This window comes from Trachypithecus francoisi, unplaced genomic scaffold (genome assembly GCF_009764315.1).
Source record: "Trachypithecus francoisi isolate TF-2019V2 unplaced genomic scaffold, Tfra_2.0 Lachesis_group14, whole genome shotgun sequence".
Taxonomy (NCBI): domain Eukaryota; kingdom Metazoa; phylum Chordata; class Mammalia; order Primates; family Cercopithecidae; genus Trachypithecus; species Trachypithecus francoisi.
In genome coordinates this window covers 36,926,529-36,949,223 of record NW_022681459.1, presented here as the reverse complement: position 1 = coordinate 36,949,223, position 22,695 = coordinate 36,926,529, and the positions used below count along the sequence as shown (strand labels likewise).

General features: G+C 52.2%; 1 protein-coding gene across 11 annotated transcripts in view; it reads right to left on the bottom strand.

Annotated features, from left to right (window-relative positions):
• TOM1 (target of myb1 membrane trafficking protein) overlaps positions 1 to 22,695 on the bottom strand; it is a 49,886-nt gene that overhangs the window by 25,226 nt on the left and 1,965 nt on the right. For 8 of the 11 annotated variants that reach the window (XM_033232759.1, XM_033232755.1, XM_033232764.1 and 5 more), the window contains exons 2-3: positions 5,124 to 5,208; positions 973 to 1,051 (exon numbers count right to left, since the gene is read on the bottom strand). In XM_033232759.1, coding sequence (XP_033088650.1) covers positions 973 to 1,051; positions 5,124 to 5,208 — 164 coding nt within the window. Of the gene's footprint in view, positions 1 to 972; positions 1,052 to 4,945; positions 5,086 to 5,123; positions 5,209 to 22,695 lie in introns of those variants that run through there. The other 3 variants (XM_033232762.1, XM_033232761.1, XM_033232765.1) reach the window with 3 other exon arrangements.

Genomic DNA, 22,695 nt, shown 5'->3' with positions numbered 1-22,695 from the left:
GAGGTGCTGTTAAGCACCTTGGTCAGAGGAGAGGGGGTGCCCAGGACCGCCACCCTTGTGGCTCCTCCTGTGTCCCAGAGGGGAGGTCCGGAAGAGGAGATGGGACTTCCTGGAGTGAGACCCTTGAATGTGGAGGACTGGGAAAATGCCAGGACTGGGGGACCTGTTTGCTGGAGGGCATGGCCTAGCGTGGGCAGAGGTGTGGTGTGTGGGCTGGACTTCCCTCCCTGACTGGTGTCAGTGCACACAGAATCCCAATGCCGTCTCTGAGCTGAACATGGTCCAGACAGAAGGGGCTCTCCAAGAGGAAATCAAGAATCTGAGGTGTCAATTGACTGGTCAGCCTGTGGCCCAGGGAAAAGGCACTGAACTTCCCTCCCCACTCTCCACTTCCCACTGCAGGAATTGCCTTTGCTTTTTGCTTAAGCCAATTCACCTGGGTATAAATGCTCCTTGTGGAGGAGGGTGGGACAGCGTTTATATCTTCCCCAGCCAAACCCATGCTGACAGCTAAGAGGCCCACGTGTGTCTGGCCGTCCTGAGATCTGGGCTGGTTCAGTGGTGTGGGCAAGACTGTTTTCAGCCACTGGTATTTATTTTACATTCATTTTCCAGAGCACCAAAGTGCTGGGCAGCACCCAACTCAGTCTGCCAGCCTCCCTGCCCCCACGGAGGCCTGGGTTTACTGAGCTTCAATGTCACCCGCAGGTCCTTTGGCCCAGGCTCTCCCTGCCAGTGGTTCTGGAGTGATATAAGCATCTGTTCTCATGCTGGGGGATCGGGGACAACCTTTCCAAATGGCTTTCTGCATCCGCCTGCGGTGTAGACAGGACAGTGTGTTGCCCACAGACCTTTCCTTTCCAGCACTCAAATGAGGAGCTCAGGGGAGGCTGGGAGTCCTGCTGGGTCTGAGGGGAGGTGACTTTCAGCGGACTGCAGTCCTGCCACAGGACGGACAGATGGGGCACTCACTGTGAGAGCCAGCATCACCTCGTGGAAGTTCTTATTTCCCACGATTCTCTTCTTTACTGCTCGGAGGGCATCTTTGGGACTAAGAAGAAGGACAAGAAAAAGGGTGGGCTTAGGAATAGAGCCCTCTTACCCAACACCAGAGGCCCTGGAGAGTTGGAACAGCTCTTGTTGGCCCATCCTCCCTGTGCCCCACCTGTTTTGTGTATCCAGTCAGGTTCTGATCACATCAGAATCTTCCTAGCCCATTGCTCAGCAGGGACTCACAACCAGTGGCCCCTGGACCTCCTGCAGCAGAGTCACTTTGAGAAAAGGTAAGTGTTTTTTTAAAGGGCAGAACCTGGCCGGGTGCAGTGGCTCATGCCTATAATCCCAGGACTTTGGGAGGCTGAGGCAGGTGGATCACTTGAGGCCAGGAGTTCAAGACCAGCCTGACCAACATGGTGAAACACTGTCCCTACTAAAAATACAAAAATTAGCTGGGCGTGGTGGTATGAGCCTGTAATCCCAGCTACTTGGGAGGCTGAGGCGGGAGAATCGCTTGAACCCAGGAGGCAGAGGTTGCAGTGAGCCAAGATTGCGTCACTGTACTCCAGCCTGGGCGACAGAGTGAGAGCCATTACACCACTGTACTCCAGCCTGGGCGACAGAGTGAGAGCCGAGATCGCACCACTGTACTCCAGCCTGGGCGACAGAGTGAGAGCCGAGATTACACCACTGTACTCCAGCCTGGGCGACAGAGTGAGACCCTGTCTCAAAAAAACAAAAGACATTAAAAAAAAAAAAAAGAAAGCAGAACCCCAGGTCCCCACACTATATACCACCTGAACCAAATTCTCAGGAAGTGGGGCCCCTGAATCTGAATGCTCTCATGCTCCCCAGGGATTTCTTATGCATGCTCAAGTTTAAGAACAAATAACCTGGAGGCATAGTGTTTTCATTACAAAAACAGAGATGGGGTCTTGCTATGTTGCCCAGGCTGGTCTCGAACTCCTGGGCTCAAATGATCCACCCACCTCGGCCTCCCAATGTGTTGTGATTACAGGCATGAGTCGCTGAGCCCAGCCAGCATAGTGTTCTGATGCCCTGTCCTGGCCAGCTGCTCTATCTGCCCATTTATCCTTCCACTCAGGTCTTTTATTTTTTTTCTTCTGAGACAAGAGTCTCACTCCGTTGCCCAGGCTGGAGTGCAGTGGCGCAATCACAGCTCACTGCAGCCTGGAACTCCTGGGCTCAAGTGATCCTCTTGCCTCAGCTTTCCAAAATGCTGAGACTACCAGTGTGAGCCACAATGTCTGGCCCATACAAGTCTTATTAAGCACCAATATGTGCGTGGCACCATGCTGGGTGCTGGGGAGACAGTGGTAAACGAGACCATATGGCCCTGCCTCCTCCCCACCTTGCGGGGAGACCCAAAGAAGAGCAGGGAATAAGCTGGTCCTGGAAAAAGAGCAGAGGTGAGGATGGGGGTGGTCAGCTCTGAGTTGGGCCTAGAAAGATGGGAAGGACCAGCCGTGGGGAGTGAGGGCAGAGCAGTTTGGGTCAAGGTCAGTGCCTGGACCAAGGTCTTGGGTGCAGAGGAGCTTGCTGCCTTGGAGGAACTAAGAGGAGCCCACATGAGTGTAGGGGATGTCGGGGAGGGCTGAAGAAGCCTAGGGGTCACGGTGGTGGGAGGCCCCTGGAAGCTGGGGTGCCAGTCTGCTCTCCCTGTCCCCTCTGTGATTCCCACCACCCTCCACTCTTGGCCCTACACAGGTATACTCAGTGCTGCACTGACTGCTCTTGTCTAAAAGCCTTTGTGGGCCCCCACTTGCACCCTGAAGGCTCCTGACCTCCACATCCATGAGGTGAAGTCTCAGCTAAAACCCACCCCATCCACGACACTTTCCCAGGTCCTCCAGTCTCCCTGGCCTGCTCTGCCCTGCCACACTGAACTGGGGGCCTGCCCTGGGTAGAGAAGAAGCCTGCTAGAGGGCAAGGATGGTGTTCTCTTTGGACAGCTTCCCTTCCTAGAGCCCAGCACGCTGCTGAAGCATAAGTAACATTTCCCAGCCTAGCCAGTGGCCACTGGGGCCCATCCTGCTGTCTGCCTGGCTGGCAGTGCTGACCCCATCCAGGACTAAGGCAGGAGAGCCTGGAACCCTGGCACTGGTTCTCAGCAGGAGGGAAGGCAGAGGCAAGGCTTCCTAGGGACGGAGGCTGCCTAGGGACTGGAGCTGTGGAGACGGCCAGGCCTGGGGTGGAAGGGGCATGGTGGGGAAAGGGATGGTGGCCCTCCAAGGGGGGTCCTGGCCCAGAAGCCTGAGAGCAGTTTCCAATCCTTGCCTCCCTGGGCAGCCCCTCACCCGTCCCTGGCTCCTGGTCTTGGCCTGACCACTGACCCATGGACTACTTCAGTGCTTTATAGGGACTTGCTTCCACCTCTTCTAGGGTGGCCTAGAGACAAGGGAATCAGAATCGTTCCCTGGCGTGTTCTGCCATGTGCCACTGACCTGGGGGCCCGCCCTGGGAGAGAAGAAGCCTCCTAGAGCGCAGGGACAGCATCCTTGTTGGACGCCTTCCCTCCCTAGAGGGAAGCACTGGGAATCAGAAGTTCTGGCCTTGCCACTGCTGTGGGCCCGTGATGTCCAGTACTCTGCTAGGAGCACGTATGACAAGGAGGCCACAACCCAACGGGGGAGACACTTTAGTAATGAGGCTAAGTTTAGGTGCCATGCTTGGTGAGGTCAAGAGTCACGCCTGCCTTTGATCACTGCTGGGTCCCTAGTGCCTCCTGTGATGCCTGGAACGCACAAGGTGCTCAAATAAACAGCAATGCACCTGAACGACGCTGAGCCCATTCCTCCCATGTTTACAAGGGACATGGGGACTTGCTGTCCCCAAGGATACTGCAGTGACTTGCAGCTGCAACGCCCATGAAGCTGCCAGGCCTGTCTAGAAGCTTGGTGAAGTTTTCTGCCTCCTGCTTTCTTTCTCCTGACCTCTGCCCACCACTCCTTCCCTCACCCTCACTCTCATGAGTCCTTGGTAAGACCAGGGAGCCAGGCTGAGGAAGACACCGGCAGGTTCCTGGCAGCCAATGCCCTCTCCTGACTGGGCCTTGACTGTGTGACTCAGATGCCCACAGCCTCCTTCCAGCTCAGAGCTGAGCATTCCCTGCCCTTCACCTGCATCCGGCCTGCCCCTCGCCACGCAAAGCCCTCCTGGGCTGAGGAACCCTGCACTGGCCACGGGACAGCTGGATGATCCCAGTGAGAACTGGAGAGGGAAAGGAGGGTCCACACCGATTTCTCAGGATGGAGGCCTCGCCTGGCAGCACTTCCTGCTGCCCATGGCCCCCACACCTCTCCCCATCCTTCGCTGGGTTTTCCTGAGAGGACAGGGACCCTCGCATCCTCTTTCTGTTCCCTCCAGGGACTCGGGCTTATTGCTGGAAGGATCCAACAGAGCACCTTTTGAGGACAAAGACCTAGAGAGAGAGGTAAAGTGACTTCCGAAGTTCACATGTCAGGTCAGTGACAACAAGTCAGCCATCAGAGGCCAAGACCCCAATCCCTCCCCCACACCACGTGCCTTGGCAGGGCTCCTTGGCACTGAGCAAGAGGATACCATGACCCCAACACCAGAAATGCCTGGCAAATGCCAGTGCTGTTCAGGCTCATGGTTCAGCTTCACTTTCCCTGCCATCCTTGTGATCTCCCCTACACTCAAAGCTGGTTTCAAATCTTAAGGAAATGGAAGTCTGTTTTTGCTCGCAGAAAAGCCGGAGTCTCTCTAGCGCATACTCCCACCTGCGGAATGCAGATGGCGCTTGGGGTCAACTCCTGATTGTAAGAGTCTCCAGCTTGCCTCGTCCTAGGGAGACGCTGCACACAAGGCTGGGCTTCCAGATCCGTGTGGAATCTGCAATGCCACTAAGAGAGGCGGGGTGGGGAGGCAGCCCTCGGGGGCCAGCTGTACTGCTGTGAATGCCTACCTTGGATGGCGCTCAGGTACTAGGGGCTCAGATGGCCTCTGCAGCCAAGCGGGGTGGGTCAGACTTGGTGGCTATGGCAGCAGTGGGGCTGGGGCTCCCTGGCAGGGTGCAGGTGTGTGCTGTGTGGTGGATGGCCGTCTCTGCCTGTGCCCCGCACCCTCTCCTTGGGGGGCCTTACCCTTCCTCCGTCTCGTTGATGATGTCACAGATCTCCATGTTGAGGGCCCAGTCCTCGCTCTGCAGGGAGCCATCTGTGGCTTTCTCTGAGAAGAAACCATGAGTCATAAAGGAATGTGGGGGTCCTGAATGGGTAAACCCAAACCGTGGGTGGGAGGGGAGCGGGGTGCAGGGCCAGATGAGATGGGGAGGAGGAAGATGACAGATGCTTCCTGGGCACAGGGCCTGGCCCTGTGTGAGACTGCTCTACACACATCATCCCATCCTCACTAGATTTTTGTAGCCACTGAGGCTGGGAGTACCTCTGTCCTTCAACAGATGAGGAAACCATGGCTCTGCGTGTACCAAAGGGATGCGCCAGAGGGGAATCTAGGTGGGTCTCCGTGTGCTTGTTCCTGACATGATATAATAGGGTGACAATGCTTTGCTTCATTTCTGTAGATAAGACGTTCTCCCTTGACTTCAGAATTATCTTTTGAGCTGGGCGTGGTGGCCCATGCCTGTAATCCCAGCACTTTGGGAGGCTGAAGTAGGCGGATCACCTGAGGTAAGGATTTGAGACCAGCCTGACCAACATGGTGAAGCCCCGTCTTTACTAACTACAAAAAATTAGCCGGGCACGGTGGCACATGCCTGTAATTCTAGCTACTTGGGAGGCTGAGGCAGGAGAATCATTTGAACCCAGGAGGCGGAGGCTGCAATGAGCCGAGATTGAGCCATCGCACTCCAGCCTAGGCAACAAGAGCGAAACTCCATCTCCAAAACAAACAAACAAAAAAAAGAATTATTTTTTGAGTTGGTAACCATTCACAGGACACAAAATCTAAAAGTTCTCAAGTGGTATACAATGTAGCTAGGTAAATCTATCTCTGCCCCTGCCCCAGCACCCTCTTCCTAGAGGCATCCCCTGTAACCAGTTTCCTCTAGAATCTCACAGAGACCTTCTTTACCTAGGAAGCAAAGGCTCCATTCCTAACAGGTCACCCTGCCCTCCTCCACCCTTCTGAGGCACCCACAGAAGGGACCGATGCCAAGCCACCCGGCAGAACTGCCCCAAAGAGAGGTGATGATTCATGCAAGGTATCAGCACGGTATGGGCCCAAAATAAACACTCAGCAAGTGGTGGCAGTTCTTTTTTAAAAAAGTTGAGGCGAAAGTCACATAAAATAAAACTAACCATTTGTCCCGTGTATAAGTCAGTGGCATTTGGTACATTTGTAATACTAAATACAACCACCACCACCTCTATTCAGTTCCAGAAAATTTTCACTTTGTGGCAGTTCCGAGGGTAAGATTTCCAGGCCGGGAGTCGGCTGAAGGGTTCTGGAAGCCCATCAGGGCTATGGCCTGGACCACCGGCTGCAGGTACGCATGGTGGCAAGTACCGGCCTGGAAGCCTTTTGTAAATTCTAGTGCGGGAGGCACCAATTGGTATGACATGAATGATGAACTTGGGAACTGGCAATGCCAGCACCTTTGTAAATAGTCTTCAGGAAAGGGAGGTGCCGCATGGCTTGTTTTTTGTTCTCTGCGCCTTCCTAGATGCCATCTTCACGCAGACCAGTTCAACCACGTGCACACAGGAAATGCGCCGTTTCTTGCAGGTAACGTTCTATTACGCACATCACTCTAGCTGGTATGTATTGTGACTACATGGAGGACTGTGTGATGAGACAGGCCTTGCTCAGCATTTTAAGGGTGAGACCCTGTTCTGACGCAGGGACTACCCAAGGCTCTCTCCCCGGCAAGGGTCACATGCAGAGTACTCATCCGCCTGCTGTCCTTTGCAGCCATCCTGCCGGCCTTGGCACACCTGCTGGCTGGCGGGCCTGGCACTTGGGCACAGTGCTGCTGGCTGTCTATTATCTATCAGGAGTGTGTGCCTGAGTAGGCATGTAGAACTTGTTATTCCACGTGGTGTCATGCTGTCCTGCAAGGGAGGCTCTCTCCTCACGGCTGTGCCCCAGCTCAGAGAGGGTGGGTGACTCCTCGCTTGCTACACAGCTATTTGTAAGCCAGGCCGGTTCCAGGCACTGGGATACCATGGTGGACACGGTGGGTATGGTCCCTGCCTTAGGGTGCTCAAAAGAAGCTACAGTCCATGCCAAACCCAGTCTGCCGGAGGACAGAGGAGGGCAGTGGTACTGGACAGGGCCCTCTTCTAGCCAGGCTGGCTCGACCAACTCTAAAACTGTGGCTCTGAGACCTTGGTTTTGCAACTGGCCCAACTTCAGTTCCACACTTAGGTCCTGAGCCAGAAGGATGCCAGGGTGGCCCAGGACACATGCCAGGCGGCTGAGACAGAGGGCGGTTGCTTTACCCCCAGATCAGGCCTGGAGGAGGGGATGAGGAAGGCTCCTCTGACAGGGCTGAAAGACAGAGTCGTCCATCCTGCGAAGGTTTACTGAGCGTGGCTTCTTTATACCACACCCCTGCCCTTGGGGGTTCCACACTTAAAGAGCCACATGGGAAGAACAGAGCGGGCTGAACAAGTGTCCCTCTGAGCAGAGGGCCATGTCCTGCTTAGGAGGGTTTGGGGGCAGGGGTTAGTCATGTCAGCGTTAACCTACAGAACCTGCTCCTCTGCCACAGGCCACATCTCAGCGAGCCCCAGTCACATGGGCCAGAGGATTAGTGTCATCTCCCTCCCCGCCCACATCTAAAGGCCACGACAGTTCTGCCAAGTCAGCTCCCAAATCTCTGTCCATCACACCATCCCCTCCTCACCACCCCTCTGCCACTGTCCCTGCCCCAGCCCGGCCACCATCCGCCCACTAGACCACCGCCTCAGCTTCTTCCTTCCTCCTGCCTCCCTCCTCCCACCCATTCTCCACGCTGCCCAGAGGGAACTTTCTGAAACCTGAAAATGACAGTGTCCTTCCTGCCCAAATCCTTCCGCGTCTCCCTAGTCTTTGGCCTGGCCTGCGTGCCCTTCCACAATAATATTTTAACTTTCCAAGTTATATGCCACAGAATATCAAGCAGCATTAGCTGTTCACATGAAGAATGAGATTCAATTTTCACACGCTGTAAGGTGTGCATTATTGCCCTCATCTCATGAGGAAACTGAAGCACAGACAGGTCACCAACTTGCAAAGGGCACAAAGAGTAAGGGCGGGGCGGCCGCTGAGGCTGTGGCGCAGGTGCCTGAGGCGTCTGTGCCATCCGCATCTCTCGGCGGGGGTGGGGAGCTCTGCTTTCCCAGAAGTGTCCTTCCCGACCACGCAGGCAGTTGGCCCTCTCCTCCCTGAGCTCCACTGGCAGGCCTCTCAGTGGTCGCCTCCATCAGATCCCCTTCTGTCCCTAGTACCCCCTGAAAACGATGGGCACCTCTCATCTCCTGGAGGAGAGAACATCAGGGTTTCAGGAGAGGCTGTGGTTGTTTTGGAAAGGCAAGCAAGTGGCTTTTAAAGGGAAGCGGGGACATTGATAAATAAGAGAAATCCCATACCCAGGAATGAGGTGGGTGCAGAAGGACCGCGCCCACCCCCGGCCCCGCCCTGGTGCATGAGTCTGATGTGACCCAAGCAGCGCAGGCAAGCTCCTTAGCCCTGAGTGGTAGCAGGCAGCAGTGGGCAGAGCCAATCAGAAGATGGAGGTTTTCTGTGGGGTGGGAGGGGACATGTGGCCTAAAAGAGAAAGGGGAGAGAAAGAGGAGGAGGAGTAGACAAAATTGGGACAAGGCTGATCTGTGCTCAGTACAGCTGTTGGGAGGCTGTGGGACACATCTGCCCAGACCATCACTTGCCAACCCCTTCTAGGTTCCTCCAGGTTCCTCCAGGTCCAGGTGTGGACGACAGAACTGGTGAGAATCATGGATTTCCTTCAGATGCCCACAGGGTAGGCATATTCCATCAGGGCAGAATTTTTTTTTTTTTTTTTTTTTTGTTGAGACGGAGTTTCGCTCTGTCGCCCAGGCTGGAGTGCAGTGGCCGGATCTCAGCTCACTGCAAGCTCCGCCTCCCGGGTTTACGCCATTCTCCTGCCTCAGCCTCCCGAGTAGCTGGGACTACAGGCGCCCGCCACCTCGCCCGGCTAGTTTTCTGTATTTTTTAGTAGAGACGGGGTTTCACCGTGTTAGCCAGGGTGGTCTCGATCTCCTGACCTCGTGATCCGCCCATCTCGGCCTCCCAAAGTGCTGGGATTACAGGCTTGAGCCACCGCGCCCGGCCCAGGGCAGAATTTTAAACCCACAGGAACCTGGCAATATTTGCTTTGTTTTTGTTCTTAACCACAGAAGTAATTCAGCTTGCTATTTTAAGAAGGGGGAATAAAAATACTGACAGTGGTTACCAGTTACCAAGAGAATGACAACTGATTCCCCGACCTCGGAGCTGTTGCCAGTAAACTTCAAGGGCCTCTGGGTAGCAGCCGTGCTCTTGTCTTCCAGCTCCTGTCAGAGCCGGGGCCTGCAATCCTCTACCTTTCATCAGGCGGCTTTGCGGTTGTCTATGGCTGGCAAGTCTGTGGCTTCGGATCACTGGGCACCTGTGCATCTGTACGGCAGTCTGTCCTCTCCCTGTTGGGTCTGGTGCAGATACCACCTCCCTGGAGGACTCCAGATAATCTGCCTGGCACGATGGCAAGACCCACCTGCCCCTCATGGAGATGAGGATGGAGTGGGACGAGTTTGGCCTGACCTAACTCAGAGACCATGGGCAAAGAACCAGCCCCTCTGAGTCTGTTTTTGCGCCCGTAAAATCAGGATAAGACTGCCTGCCTCACAGGATGTTGTGACCTTGCAGCCAGACAATGTCAGTATGACATCAGGAAAGGCTAGCAATGAGTAACTGAGCTACAATGACTATGATTTGGGCCAAGAGAAAGAATGAGCTCACAGACTCCTGGGAGAGAGAGAGAGAGGTGGAAACAAAGAAATCGCCCAACAGACCAAAGACACGCCACACCACGGGCAGCATCAGAGATGGGGGCCATGATATGGTATCACCCCTTTCTTTCTTTCTTCTTTTTGGGAGACAGTCTTGTTCTGTCACCCAGGTTGGAGAACAGCGGCACAATCTTGGCTCACTGCAACCTCTGCCTTCTGGGTTTAAGTGATTCTCCTGCCCCAGCCTCTCGAGTAGCTGGATTACAGGTACCTGCCAACACAGCTGGCTAAGTTTTGTATTTTTAGTAGAGATGGCGTTTCACCACGCTGGCCATGCTGGTCTCGAACTCTTGACCTCAAGTGATCTGCCCGCCTTGGCCTTCCAAAGTGCTGGGATTACAGGTGTGAGCCACCGCCCACTGTGTCTGGCCATTATCACCCCTTTCCACGCCAGCCTTCTGGGAAGCAGCCTGGAGCCCTCTTGTTCCCACCCTGCACATTCCAACAGTCTCATGATCACTGAGACAGCGCTGGCTCAGGCTGCCACCTCCCCAGGCCTGGACTGTCACCTCCACACTCTACTCAAACATAACTCCAAGCACGACTTCCTTTGTTTAAACATTGTCCATCACCCCCACTGCCTGACGATCGAAAGCCTGAACTCTCCAGGGACTGGTGTCAGACACAGTCAGCTGTACCCCCTCCCTCTATGTGGCTTGTCCTCTCACGCCTCTGAGCTCCTGTCTGCAATGCCACTCCTCATTCAGTCAGGCTCATCCCGTTCACATGCTCATCTGGCACTCAGCATGCATCAGGCATGGGACTTAATAAGCACATCACACTCTCAGTTACCCGTCACCACAACCTTTAAGACAGAGGATGAACTGAGGGGCATGGAGAAGTCAGCAATTTGCCTGCAGTCACACAGTTTGTGAGACGCAGAGCAGATTCAAAGCCAGAGAAGTGTGGTTCTCAAGTCCATATTTGTAACTACTATGCTATGTGCTTCTCAGACATTCTCCACACTTGTCTTCCAGGCTACAGGGAGGCGTCAGTAAGCAAATCCAGCAAGGTCCTGCCTCAGCGATGGTTTGCAGTCCAGTGGGAGGCCACGACTGACAATTCCAAAAGGTCAAGGTTCCATGGCAGGAAAGACCAGGTGCTGAGACAGTGCCAGGTGTGCTGATGAAGAGGAAGCATGAGTCAGCTGAACTCCTGAACTCCCCTCATCTTTTTTTTTTTTTTTGAGACCGTGTCTTGCTCTGTCGCCCAGGCTGGAGTGCAGTACATGATCTCGGCTCACTGCAACCTCTGCCTCCTGGGTTCAAGCAATTCTCTGCCTCGGTCCCCCAAGTAGCTGGGATTACAGGTGCCTGCCTACCTTTTTTGTATTTTTAGTAGAGACGAGGTTTCACCACCTTGGCCAGGCTAGTCTTGAACTCCTGACCTCGTGATCCACCCGCCTCGGCCTCCCAAAGTGCTGGGATTACAGGCGTGAGCCACCGCGCCCGGCCGAACGCCCCTCATCTTCTAATCCCCACCCAGGGTTGGCTCCTCAGTGGTGCCTCCTTCTGGGCAGACCATGTCACTCCTCATCCTGCACCATGACAATATCATCATGGAGAACAATGACAAACAGCATCATTCAGTGAACAAGTGTCAGCCTGTGCGGGATGCTCAGGGGCCCACCTTTTGTGTCACCTCCCTACACCCCTGACTGTCGTGGGGTCAGCCAATGTGCAGAGATGTGTGACTTGCTCGATGCAAAGCCAGGCCTGCGTGCTCCAAACTCGTGTGCCCTTCACTCTGCTCTGTCCCCGTGAAGACTGCCTCTGCCTGCCTGGGGCAGACACTTTTGGGGCTCACCTTCTGGTGGGACAGAGCAGAGGGGGGCATTACATACTTCTGGAATGACGGACTGAGGCTCCAGACTGCCCAGGTGCTGTTTGAAGCTGACCGCCCCTGCCTACCCCACCTTCCCAGAACAGTATTTACTGTATTTCACTGATTAGCCACCAGGCTAAGGACAGAACAAGAAACAGCCTGCGTGTTTTGAGACATCGTGCAGCTGTCAAACCCACTCTGAAACTGCAGACCTGCAGGCTTCTTGCTAGGTAAACAAAGTGCGTTGTTGTGGTGGCTTCATACTCTGCTGGATGGGTTTCCTGTTACCTGCAGCTCAGAGGATTCATGATTAATTTTCCTCTTTAAGGAGTGAGGCCCAGCTGCCCTGGCCTTCCCATGGGACTGCTCCGCAGTGGACAACTACGGCACAGACCTGAAGGCACCGGGCTCCACTGAAGCCCTCGGGAGCCGGCACTGAGACCTGGCCTAGCCCTTCCTCCCACTCCTTCTCATCACCAGCTCAGCTGACCACCTGCACCCGCCCCATCACCCTCCTCAGGCTTCTGTGCTTCTGAACATGCTGCCCTTCTTCCAGGAAGAAATGTACTCCTCACCACCTCAACTCATGCTCCTAAGCCCAGACCAAAGGTCAGGTCTCCTGGTGGAGTCTGCCCTGACACCCCCGTCTCAGGGCCTATTCCAGCCAGCGGCCAATAGCATTTTCCACAGACCACAACTCTAAGCACTGCTTAGTGGAGTGATTAAAGTAACTCTGGCCGGGCGCGGTGGCTCAAGCCTGTAATCCTAGCACTTTGGGAGGCCGAGATGGGCGGATCACGAGGTCAGGAGATCGAGACCATCCTGGCTAACATGGTGAAACCCCGTCTCTACTAAAAATACAAAAAACTAGCCGGGCGAAGTGGTGGGCGCCTGTAGTCCTAGCTACTCGGGAGGCCGAGGCAGGAGAATGGCGTGAACCTGGGAGGCGGAGCTTGCAGTGAGCTGAGATCCGGCCACTGCACTCCAGCCTGGGCGACAGAGCGAGACTCCGTCTCAAAAAAAAAAAAAAAAAAAAAAAAAAAAAATAAAGTAACTCTGTTGGGTGATAGAGATGTAGATGTATTTCTACATCTCTCTTTCCCAGGAGTCTGTGGGAGGGTGGAGGTTATAGCTCACGAATGGTCCAATTGTCTACCCCAGAGGGATCTGGCCCATGATAAACCTGCAGTACCTGTTTGCTGAATGACGGAATGAAGTATGAGGCCATATTCACCAGCACAATACACCTTTATAACAATGTAAATGAAATAAAATACCTCCACACTTTGGCACTCATTGATCCTTTAGAAACTATTGTGTGGAAATCCTAATCTTTCTTCCAACTTGCAGTCCTTTGAATACTTCTTTTTTTTTTTTGGCGGTGTCTCACTCTGTTGCCCAGGTTGGAGTGCAGTGGCACCATCTTGGCTCACTGCAACCTCTGCCTCCTGGGTTCAAGCGATCCTCCTGCCTCAGCCTCCCAAGTAGCTGGGACTACAGGCATGCACCACCACGCCCAGCTAATTTTTGTATTTTTAGTAGAGACAGGGTTTCACCACATTGGCCAGGATGGTCTCGATCTCTTGATCCGCCCGCCTTGGCCTCTCAAAGTGCTGGGATTACAGGCGTGAGCCACCGTGCCCCTTTGAATACTTTTTTTTTTTTTTGAGACAGAGTCTTGCTCTATCGCCCAAGCTGGAGTGCAGTGGCTTGATCTTGGCTCACTGCAAGCTCTGCCTCCTGGGTTCACACCATTCTCCTGCCTCAGCCTCCTGAGTAGCTGGGACTACAGGCACCTACTACCACACCCGGCTAATTTTTTTTTTTTTTTGAGACAGAGTCTTGCTCTATCGCCCAAGCTGGAGTGCAGTGGCTTGATCTTGGCTCACTGCAAGCTCTGCCTCCTGGGTTCACACCATTCTCCTGCCTCAGCCTCCTGAGTAGCTGGGACTACAGGCACCTACTACCACACCCGGCTAATTTTTTTTTTTTGTATTTTTTAGTAGAGACGGGGTTTCACCATGTTGGCTAGGATGGTCTCGATCTCCTGACCTCGTGATCCATCCGCCTCAGCCTCCCAAAGTGCTGGGATTACAGGCGTGAGCCACCGCGCCCCTTTGAATAGTTTTAAAAAGTACCGCATCCCTCCTTAATCTGTCCTCCAACCTAACATCCTCAGGACCTGTGATCACTCTACTCTGGTAATGATGTCCAGAGCCTTCACTATTCTGACCGACCCCTCTGGATATAGGCCAGCTGTGCTGTCCATCTGGAAATGCAGTGTGGGAACCCACACGCACACTTATCTGTCCTTGTTAGATACTGTATTTCTATTACTGCATCCAGTGACTATGTGAAATTTTTATTAACCCCACCATATGGAGCTGACTCCAATAGTTGTGAAAGATGATCCCCCTGGACCCACAGCATTTAGCTTTTCTAGACACTCTTGCAGCTAGAAGTGGCCGTGGGACTTATGGCCACTGAGACGGAAGCGGATGTCTCTTGCGTGGCTCCTGGGGAAAGCTTTGCTTTCTTGGTAACAGAGACACAGACAGTTGGTACCTTCACCTGTGCTTCCTACCATGAGAATGCAAGCACGAGGATGAAACCAATGTGGTCAAGAAGGTTAGGCAAAAATACAGAAGGAGTCATTACTGAACGAATTCATTCTAGATGGACACAGATGTTTTCACTCAAAGGGAAACCCAGCACGTCTCTTTTAGTTCTTTTTTTTGTTTGTTTTTTTGAGATGGAGTCTCCGTCGCCCAGGATGGAGTGCTATGGTGCGATCTCGGCTCACTGCAACCTCTGCCTCACCGGTTCAAGCGATTCTCCTGCCTCAGCCTCCAGAGTAGCTGGGATTACAGACACTCACCATCACGTCCAGCTAATTTTTGTATTTTTAGTAAAGATGGGGTTTCACCATGTTGGCCAGGCTGGTCTCAAACTCCTGACCTCAGGCGATCTATCTGCCTCGGCCTCCTAAAGTGCTGGGATTACAGGCGTGAGCCACCGTGCCTTGCCTCTCTCAGTTCCAAGGGAGAATCAGTGAGATGGAAGAGTTGGGAGGATGGGATGCAGACACAGACAAATCCTGCCCAGACTCAAGCACCTACGAGCTGTGTGACCCTGGGTGACTCCTCCTCGGCCTCTCTGTGCCTCAGTTCCTCCTCCACAGAATAAAGATGACCAAAGCACTCACCTTCCAGGGATGTGTGAGGAGGACAGTATACATTTCAAGCACCAAAATAAACGCTATCCTCTACAAACATATCAATCACAACATGATTGAGAATTTCAAGCACTCCCATAAGAGATTTTTAAATCGCCAATATGCAGAAGCCATTTTTTTTTTCAGCCAGAAACTTGTCTTGAAAACTATTTTCCAAAGGAATAACTCTTTCCAGACCCAGCGTGGAAAGTTCCATCCACCTCCTAATTTGCTGAGCCGCCCTTCCTCAAAACTCTGGCTGCCTCTCCCCTGTTATTTTTTTTAACCACAAACCACAGGAGAAACCCTAAAATACCTTACAGAGGGTATTGCTTCGGCAACCTACAATCTTTAAGTCGATGTAACTAACTATAGTACCTAACAAAAGGAAATGTCAGTGAGATAAAGAAAGGTTTTCTAAAACTTCCCAGGTAAGAAGTGAGGCTGTGAAGGCAGAGGCTTGAAGTGGCTGGCTGAAGTATAGATCGCAATTGTTTTCACTCCCCACTTGCGAGCGTAAAAGGTGTTGCTGACAATCTGGATGGTCAGGGGTGGAGTGGGGTTTGTATTAGTCAGGGTTCTCCAGAAAAAAGGAACTAGGCCGGGCGTGGTGGCTCATGCCTGTAATCCCAGCACTTTGGGAGGCCAAAGCAGGCGGATCACGAGGTCAGGAGTTCAAGACCAGCCTGGCCAACACGGTGAAACCCCATCTCTACAAAAAATATAACAATTAGTCAGGTGTGGTGGCACATGCCTGTACTTCCAGCTACTTGGGAGGCTGAGGCAGGAGAATTGCTTGAACTTGGGAGGTGCAGGTTGCAGTGAGCCAAGACTGCCCCACTGCACTCTAGCCTGGGAATAGAGTGAGACTCCGTCTCAAATAAATACATAAGAGAAAACGAACTAACAGAAAGAAAAAGAGACAGACAGACAGACAAGACAGACACACACACACACACGAGAAAGAGAGAGCGAGTGAGCACTTAAGGAACTGGCTTATGCAGTTGTGAAGGCTTTTAGCAAGTTGAAAATCTGTAGGGTGAGCTGACAGGCTGGAGATCCAGGGAACAGACACTGTCCGAGTGCAAGGGCAAGGGGAGCCTGCTGGCCAAATTTCCTTTTGTTCTGGGGAGGTCAGTCTTTTTCTATTCAGACCTTCAACTGATTGGACGAAGCCCGCCCACGTTACGGAGGGCAATACGCTTTATGTGAGTCTAGTGATTTAAGTGTTAATCTCATCTAAGACATACGTTCACAGAAACATCTAAAATAATGTTTGACCAAATATTTGTCTCCCCTGGCCTAGCCAAGTTGACACATAAAGTTAACCACTACAGGGTTTATACTGCACCAACACAAACAAGTTCAAACAGCAGACCCCTCTGTCTGTCCCTAAATTCTCTGTCTGTCTCAGCACCTGCGGTCTGGCTGGTTCTCCTCCTCCCTCCTCCCCTGGCTCCGTCCTTCCCTTCTCTACCTTCCACAGCAGGAGCGAGGCCTAGTTCCCCTCCCCAGGTCTTGCACCGTGCTTCTCCACTGCACTTTGCAATGCTCGATCAGCTTCTAAGTTGCCCATGTCCCTTGAGGTGGAGACCTGGGGGACACAGCCAGGAAGGGGCGGAGCTGGCACCTGAACCCAGCTCTTCTGATGCGGAGACTAAGCTGTGACCCCATTTCAGGCTGCTTACGTCCCAGCGATTAAAATGCGCTACCTGGGATCATGCCAGGTGGGCTCATGGGCAAACTTAAAGACATTTTTAGAGGGACGTATTTACTTTAATGCAGGATAGGAAAAAAACACGAACATCAAAGCCATGATTTCACAGATATAATTACATAGGATGAGGTCAAATTTTAACAGATAAGCTAATGAAAAGAAAACCCTATGAAAATAATAATGAAGGTGGTGTGGGGGTAGACACAAATCATAAAGGAGCTACATGAAAGACAGAAGTTTGGAGGGCACCGGCCTAGATCAAGACCTCCTTAGTAAGGGAGTAAAGAGTTAACCTGTCCTGACTCCCCCTGCTTCTCACGGGGTGATGGCCTCAAGCTAATTAGGAGACACTGAGGGTTTGGGTTTTTTTGTTTTTTGTTTTTTTTTTGAGATGGAGTCTTGCTCTGTCGCCCGGACTGGAGTGCAGTGGCCGGATCTCAGCTCACTGCAAGCTCCGCCTCCCGGGTTCCCGCCATTCTCCTGCCTCAGCCTCCCGAGTAGCTGGGACTACAGGCGCCCGCCACCTCGCCGGCTAGTTTTTTGTATTTTTAGTAGAGACGGGGTTTCACCGGGTTAGCCAGGATGGTCTCGATCTCCTGACCTCGTGATCCGCCCTTCTCGGCCTCCCAAAGTGCTGGGATTACAGGCTTGAGCCACCGCGCCCGGCCAAGTTTTTTTTTGTTTTGTTTTTTTCTAAAACCAGAAGAGTGGAAGTCTGGGACCTTACTCTTATTTCTTTGAGCTCACTAAGGTTAAGAATAAAACCTATTTGCCAGTTCTATCCATAGAGGCACGCAAAGCCCTTAATTTCCAAGTAAGAATCCGCTCCTCCCCACAGCCTGAAACCTGACCTGTCTGTGAATGTGGCGGCCACCCAGCCAGTGACTGCTCATTTGCCAGGGACACAAAGACCATCACAAAGGCTGCACTGGAGCCAGAATCCTGGGCTGGCACTTAGCTTGGCTACTAACTTAGACTGTGTCCCAGGAATGATAACATCAGTGAAAAATCACAACAGCTAATAATTACAGACATTCCCTGTCTGGCAGGAAGTGCTTTACAACACAACACAACAGCCCTATCTGATAGGTGCTATTATGATCCTCATTGTACAGATGAGGAAATTGAAGAACAGAGATGTTAAGTAACTTGCTTCAGGTAACAAAGCTGGTGAGGACTGAACCAGGACTCAGACCATTCAGTCTGACTCAAGCTCACCCTGGACTCTACTCATATGTGTGCAGCTGATACAAAGCCCTTTCTAGACAAAGCTCTGTCATCCTTAAGACAAAAACTTCGGGCTCTAATGTGGGTCCTGTACTTACGGATGAGGAACCAGAAGCTTCAAGGTATTAGGGCTCCCGCAGGCACGCTGTGGGGATAAGTACCCTCAAGCATCCCCAGTGTGGGTGCTCTGGTACCCCACTTTGAGGAACAGTGTGCTTCATCATTCTGCCTCTGGCCAGCTGCTCCGATTCAGGAGTCAGCAAACTATGAACCCACATGCCAAATTCAGACCCACCTGTATGGTCCTTGAGCTACAGGTGGTCTTTATATTTTTATATAGTTGGAAAAAAAAAGCTGAATAATAATATTTCATGATATGTGAAAATTACATGAAATTCAAATTCCATTGCCCATAAATAGTTGTACTGGAGCACAGTCACTCTCATTCATTTACCTATGGCCTATGGCTGCTTTTGTGCTATAATGGCAGAGCCGGGTAGTTGCAGCAGAGACCATCTGGTTCAAGAAGCCACAGGTATTTACTTAATGGCCCTTTATAGAAAAAGCTCACTGACCCTGGTCTAGTCCACTCTGCTAACTGATGCAGGAATCCTCTTTCTAGTTCTCCCTCCCCACCCCGGCTTCTGCCTTCACAGCTCCAGTGGTGGGGAGCTCACTACCGAATGAGGCAGCCAGTTCCATCTTTGCAAGGCTCTAGGGATAGCTATTTATACTGAAACCGAACTGCTTATTCCTGTAACCATACACGCTGCCCTTGGGGCCTTGCACAATCAGTTCTATCAGTCCTCCCCAGGAGCCATCAGTTTTGCTTTGTTTTGTTTTTGAGATTGAGTACCGCTGTGTCACCAGGCTAGCGTGCACTGGCATGATCTTGGCTCACTGCAACCTTCACCTCCTGGGTTCAAGCAATTTTTCTGCCTCAGCCTCCCAAGTTGCTGGGACTACGGGCGCGTGCCACCACGTCCAGCTAACTTTTGTATTTTTAGTAGAGACGGGGTTTCACCATGTTGGCCAGGATGGTCTTGATCTCTTGACCTCGTGATCCACCCGCTTCGGCCTCCTAAAGTGCTGGGATTACAGGCGTGAGCCACCGCACCTGGCCCGCCATCCGTTTCTTTCTTCCCTCTGGCATCAACCCTTCCCTGTCCCAATATATGCCCTCTGTTGTTCATTACCAATCCTCTGGGAAGCAGAGGGAGAATGACAGCACCTCTGTGTTGCCAATAGGGGAGACAGGCAATGGAAAGGGACCGTGACATAGTGAGGAGCAGAACCAGAGCTGGAACCAGGTGTCCCACCTCCCAGCCTGGTGTCTCCTTGACATCGCTTAAGTGTCCACTTTTCAGCCCATCATTCCCCAGCTGGCCCCCCAGGGGTCTGAAGTGGTCCCTCACTTCTGTGATTCCTTCCTGTGGCTCCCCTGGCTTGGCTTTTGTGGATTCAAAGACAGCTCTCTTTGACTTTTTCCCTTTTCCCCTCCAGGGCTCAGTCTTCAGGCTCTGGGCTCTTCTCCCCTCACACACAGCTCCCACCACCCTAACCACTGAGGCTCATCCCCAGGGACTGCTCACATTTACCATCTCTGTTTTTGCAACTTGCTCTCGGCAATCAGCTAGGATTTGGACTCCAAGTGCTTAGGGGGTAGGCTGATAGCCAGCAATTGGGATTCTTGGAAACTGGGATTCTTGACATCTGTCTATAAAACAGAGCCAGTAAGATGTGTCCGCAGAGAACACCTGGAAAGGGTTTGAAATCCTTGAAAGAAGAGGGCTGTGACAACACCAGCTGGTACAAAGGATCTGGAATCCTCTCAGCTATGAGTGCTGCCCTTGGGAAGCCCCCCTACTCATCAGTAAGGGAGAGGGACCTGCAAGTGTGGGATCCATGTGCATGTCCTTATCTGGGGGTAGAACAAGAGTTGTGGATCCTGGAAGGCTGGATGGACATCAATTCAAAAGAGGCACTGGGCAGCTCGAGGCAGTGTGGTGAGGTCCTCTCTGGACCTTAGTCTCTGCCAGTGTAAAATGAAGGGGATGGGCTGGAACAGCATTAGCATTACCTGGGAACTCGCCAGAAATTCACATTCTAGGCCGGACGCGGTGGCTCACGCCTGTAATCCCAGCACTTTGGGAGGCCGAGGTAGGTGGATCACCTGAGGTCAGGAGTCTGAGACCAGCCTGGCCAACATGGAGAAACCCCATCTCTATTAAAAATAAAAAAGAAGGCCTGGGTCTGGATACTGACCTTGAGTAGCTGTGGAACTCTGGAAAGCGATGCTTTCCCTTACACTGACTTTTGGTGAAATGGGAAAAAAATAGCAAAACTGCATAGGGTCACCATGAGATTAATACCCAGGACGCTAGCAGAATACCTGGCAGAGTTATTATGACACAGTTTGCTCACAAAATGTTACTTTCCTTTTCTCCCTTCTTCCTTCCTGCTATGTGCCAGGCACCGTGCTAGGTGCTGAGGGTCTGGAGAAATAAGGCACAGTTCCTGCTCTCAAGAAGTTCAGCCTAGCTGTGGAGACAGACATGCACAACCACTAAGAGAGTGGGATGGTGGCATATTAGTATGATGAGGGTAGAGATAATAAAAACAGGCTGGGCGTGGTGGCTCACACCTGTAATCCCAGCACTTCGGGAGACTGAGGTGGGCAGATCACTTGAGGTCAGGAGTTCAAGACCAGCTTGGCTAACATGGTGAAACCCCGTCTCTACTAAAAATACAAAAATTACCCGGGCATGGTGGTGTGCAACTCTAACCCCAGTTGCTCGGGAGGCTGAGGCAGAAGAATTGCTTGAACCCGGGGGGTAGGGGTTGCAGTGAGCTGAAGCTGTGCCACTGCACTCCAGCCTTTTTTAAGACTCTGTCTCAAAAAAAAAAAAGGAAGAAATAATAAAAATGATGATGGTGGTGATGATGACGGGAAGAGCTAACGTTTCCATACACTCACACTGTGCCAGGCACTCTCAGAGGACTATCTTGTTTCATTCTAGCAACCACCCTGTGAGGCAGATGCTGTTGGCAACACTGTACCAAGGAGGAAGCTGAGAGTCAGAGCCCAGAGTCATACGGTAAGGGGGTCCGAGGACCTGGGATAACGGGAGTAAAAGAGCAATGTTGGGCTTGGGGCAGGCCTCAGGGAGGAGGTGATGATACCCTGTACTTTGAAAGGTGATCTGGAGCTCCTCAGTTGGGGCACACGAGGAAGCAACCCAGGCAGAGGGACCAGCAAGCACAAAGGGGTGTGTGTGTGTGTGTGTGTGTGTTGGGAGGGGAGGTGAATGAGAACGTTGTGATTCAAGTGCCTGATACTCATTCCTGATTAGCATCATTAGAACCCGCCAGCTGAGGGATGTCAATTCCATATGGGAGGGGAGGTGAATGAGAACTTTGTGATTCAAGTGCCTGATACTCATTCCTGATTAGCCTCATTAGAACCCGCCAGCTGAGGGATGTCAATTCCATATGGCTCTACAGCTCTCCTTTCAACAAGGGCATGGGAGTCGGCAGGCTTGCGAAGAGATGGTACTCCTGCGGCAAGGAGGGGCCTGGTTTACAGAATTATAAGCAGCTATGCTATGTCATCAGTAATCACAGCCAGTGAGCAGTACTTCCTCCGCCTCTTTATCTAAAAGAATATGGGATACTGAGGGGATTAACTCAAACTCTTAATTCTACTTTTGGAGCCTCTTCAGCTTTGGTTTAAATTTCAATGGCTCAGTTTCGCTGTCAATTCACTGGGGTCTTGGGTGAGTCACAGCCTTCACTTTCCCCTCTCTGGACCCCAGTCTCTGCCAGTGTAAAATGAAGGGGATGGGCTGGAACAGCATTAGCATTACCTGGGAACTCGCCAGAAATTCACATTCTAAGCCGGACGCGGTGGCTCATACCTGTAATCCCAGCACTTTGGGAGGCCGAGGTGGGTGGATCACCTGAGGTCAGGAGTTTTGAGACCAGCCTGGCCAACACGGAGAAACCCCGTCTCTATTAAAAATACAAAATTAGCTGGGTGTGCGGTGCGTGCCTGTAATCCCAGCTACTTAGGAAGCTGAGGCCGGAGAATCGCTTGAACCCGGGAGGCGGAGGTTGCAGTGAGCCAAGACTGTACCATTGCACTCCAGCCTGGGCAACCAGAGCCAAATGCCGTCTCAAAAAAAAAGAAAAAGATTTTCACATGCTAGAGTCCCACTGCAGACCTAGAGGGTCAGAAACTCTGGAGTTGAGGCCCAGATATCATTTGCTTTAACATGCCATCCTAGGAATGCTGCTGAGAACCACTGGGTTAGAAAATTCCAAAGGTAAAGCTCTTACAGCTGTAAAATTCTATTTGTGCTCTAAGGTATGATCATTTAGTAGCATTCTCTTTGCATGGAAGTATTTCTTGCCCAAGAAAGGCAACCCTTCAGGGTAAGAAGAGAAGCTTGCTTTGACTAGCTGAAATCCAGAACCCAGGTGAGCTATTCCAGAAAGCCTTAAGAGTATGCGGCTGACTTTGAAGCCGGGTCTTTTATTTACTTGTTTATTTTTAAGTAGTAAGTCTTAAACTTGGCATGTGATAAAAGCGGGGTTTCCGTAGTCAGAGAAATAAAGATGAGAGGAGAGCTGCTTGCTTTTCTCAGCTCCAAAAACCCATGACTCACTGTGGGGTGGGTGTGTCTAGGGGAGGTCAGGGGTCC